Source organism: Hyalella azteca, unplaced genomic scaffold (genome assembly GCF_000764305.2).
Source record: "Hyalella azteca isolate HAZT.00-mixed unplaced genomic scaffold, Hazt_2.0.2 contig116, whole genome shotgun sequence".
NCBI classification, from domain to species: domain Eukaryota; kingdom Metazoa; phylum Arthropoda; class Malacostraca; order Amphipoda; family Hyalellidae; genus Hyalella; species Hyalella azteca.
Genome location: NW_025930477.1, coordinates 100 through 3,096, shown reverse-complemented (window position 1 = coordinate 3,096; position 2,997 = coordinate 100). Strand labels below are relative to the sequence as shown.

General features: G+C 47.9%; 1 protein-coding gene across 1 annotated transcript in view; it reads right to left on the bottom strand.

The window, feature by feature from the left end:
• Positions 1 to 1,690, bottom strand: part of LOC108672292 (zinc finger SWIM domain-containing protein 4) — a 21,224-nt gene extending 19,534 nt beyond the window's left edge. The window contains exon 1 of the mRNA XM_047883057.1: positions 730 to 1,690. Coding sequence (XP_047739013.1) covers positions 730 to 1,687 — 958 coding nt within the window. The 5' untranslated portion in view covers positions 1,688 to 1,690. The remainder of the gene's footprint in view (positions 1 to 729) is intronic.
• Between the last annotated feature and the right edge of the window lie 1,307 nt (positions 1,691 to 2,997).

Sequence of the window (2,997 nt, the reverse complement as noted above, 5' to 3'; positions counted from 1 at the left end):
TGTCTGGTGTACAGACTACACATGTCTGGTGTACAGACTACACATGTGTCTGGTGTACAGACTACACATGTCTGGTGTACAGACTACACATGTCTGGTGTACAGACTACACATGTGTCTGGTGTACAGACTACACATGTCAGGTGTACAGACTACACATGTGTCTGGTGTACAGACTACACATGTCAGGTGTACAGACTACACATGTGTCAGGTGTACAGACTACACATGTCTGGTGTACAGACTACACATGTCAGGTGTACAGACTACACATGTGTCTGGTGTACAGACTACACATGTGTGGTCTGTACAGACACCTGTTGTTCCCGGTACAAAGCAACACCTGACGAGGCAGCTGTGCACTGCTGCCGTCCCCTAACCCCCCCTCAATCTCCTCCCTAGTCCCCCCGTCCCCTATGGTCCCCACCCTGAATCCCCGCAGTCCCCAACGTCTGCCAGATTATTCCGTCAACGTGAACCCTCCATCCCCGACACCCAGCCATATGTATCCCAAGTCCCCCTCGTCCCCCATGGTTCTTACAGTCCCCAATTGGCCCGTATTCCTCCAGTCCCCCCCCCACGGTTCCTCAGGGCCCACGTTGGTCTTTCCCTCGTCTCAAGTCCCCCCTAAACGTTCCCCCGTCCCCCATGGTAACTCCAATCCCCCTGAACCCTCTCCATCCCCTAAGGTCCCCCACAACCCACGACCGTCCCCCCGTCCCCCACTCACCGACTTGCAGAACGTCGTGCACGGCCCCCGCCTCCAGGAGCCTCACGCCCCGGTGGTAGGGGGAGTGCTGCCCCCCCTCCCCCGCCCCCTCCGAGAAGCAGGAGTACATTTTAATGTTCGCCTCGTCCCGTGGGAAGCTCCAGTACACCAGACGTCGCTGGACGGGCTCGGGGACCCGTGGGCAACGGTCCTCGATGCTCTGGAAGGAGAAACGTTCCGCCACGACCCGTGCACAAATGTCCAGCAGCGAGTCTACCCGTCGCCGTACGTCTTTTTCCTCAGGGTAGAACGTTCGCGATGACCCGTCAGGGTAAAACGGCCCGTGTGATGACGTTCTAGAGCAGACGTTGTCGGACGTTACACGTCGGGAGTCGCTGCTAGAGTTCAGGAAAGACGTAGAACAAGAAGTAGAAGACGGGCTTGTACGTCGGTAGAACGTACTCGACGTCGCGCCTCCGCCACCTCCACCCGCCATTGAAGTGGAAGAGCTTCCGGTGATGTTAGAGGTGGATGACCCTGATGAATTTCCGCTAAAACCGCCGTTTCCGCCGCTATGGAAATGGCCCGACCTCTGGCAAGGGTTAACCGGTTGAGATGGAACGTGGAACGGGTTCACACAACCGCTGTGTTTACCCGTGGGGGGTTGGAAACGAAAACCTGCCGCCCCATCCGCCGGAGGTAACCGGGACGAGGTCCCAAAGTAACTAGACGACGAAGCCGCGGTTGTAAACATGGCTGAGTTGTTTGCATATAAAGGATTGCTGACACTCATGATGATGGAGGGCACAGCGTAACCCACCATCCTGTGTGACGACGAGCTTGGTGACGAGGCTAAGCTGTTCTGTAAAAGCATGGGTGGTAACACCAAACCGCTTGAACTGCTCCCAACATTTCTAGGACTAACACCTTCACTGTTGACGGAGGAACCACCGCGACTAGCACCACACCCTCTCTCCATCACGGCCGCAGCCCGACTGACGTTTGCTTAGTTCTCATGCACGATTAACACACGAGTTACCCCGCCCCACGAACCGAGTTACCCTACACCCGGCATGTATTACCCTAGATTCTGGACTTGTTACCCATATTCCCATGCCTAATTACTCCCAAATCAAGAGAAAATACCCTAAATCCCAAAATTACCCTGAAACCCAGCAACAGATCAATGGCATCGCGGAACGCATGGCCTGGACAGGAAGGTGCACGCGTACACGCGTGTGCGTGTTCGTGTGTTCGTGTACATGTATGCGTATATTCGTGAGCATGTCTTCGTGGCCGTATAATCACGTATCGTGCATGCAGATAAATAGCTGTAATATACAGTAGTATAACTATACAGTAGTATAACTATACAGCAGTATAATCGTACAGCAGTATAACTATACAGCAGTATAACTATACAGCAGTATAACTATACAGCAGTATAACTATACAGCAGTATAACTATACAGCAGTATAACTATACAGCAGTATAACTATACAGCAGTATAACTATACAGCAGTATAACTATACAGCAGTATAACTATACAGCAGTATAACTATACAGCAGTATAACTATACAGCAGTATAACTATACAGCAGTATAACTATACAGCAGTATAACTATACAGCAGTATAACTATACAGCAGTATAACTATACAGCAGTATAACTATACAGCAGTATAACTATACAGCAGTATAACTATACAGCAGTATAACTATACAGCAGTATAACTATACAGCAGTATAACTATACAGCAGTATAACTATACAGCAGTATAACTATACAGCAGTATAACTATACAGCAGTATAACTATACAGCAGTATAACTATACAGCAGTATAACTATACAGCAGTATAACTATACAGCAGTATAACTATACAGCAGTATAACTATACAGCAGTATAACTATACAGCAGTATAACTATACAGCAGTATAACTATACAGCAGTATAACTATACAGCAGTATAACTATACAGCAGTATAACTATACAGCAGTATAACTATACAGCAGTATAACTATACAGCAGTATAACTATACAGCAGTATAACTATACAGCAGTATAACTATACAGCAGTATAACTATACAGCAGTATAACTATACAGCAGTATAACTATACAGCAGTATAACTATACAGCAGTATAACTATACAGCAGTATAACTATACAGCAGTATACACTCACACACTTGTATGGCTGTGTAGATATTACGTGTAGGAAGCGCAACGTTTCGTTACACATGAAATACATCTTGTGTTCGTATTAATACACAAACAAGCTGTG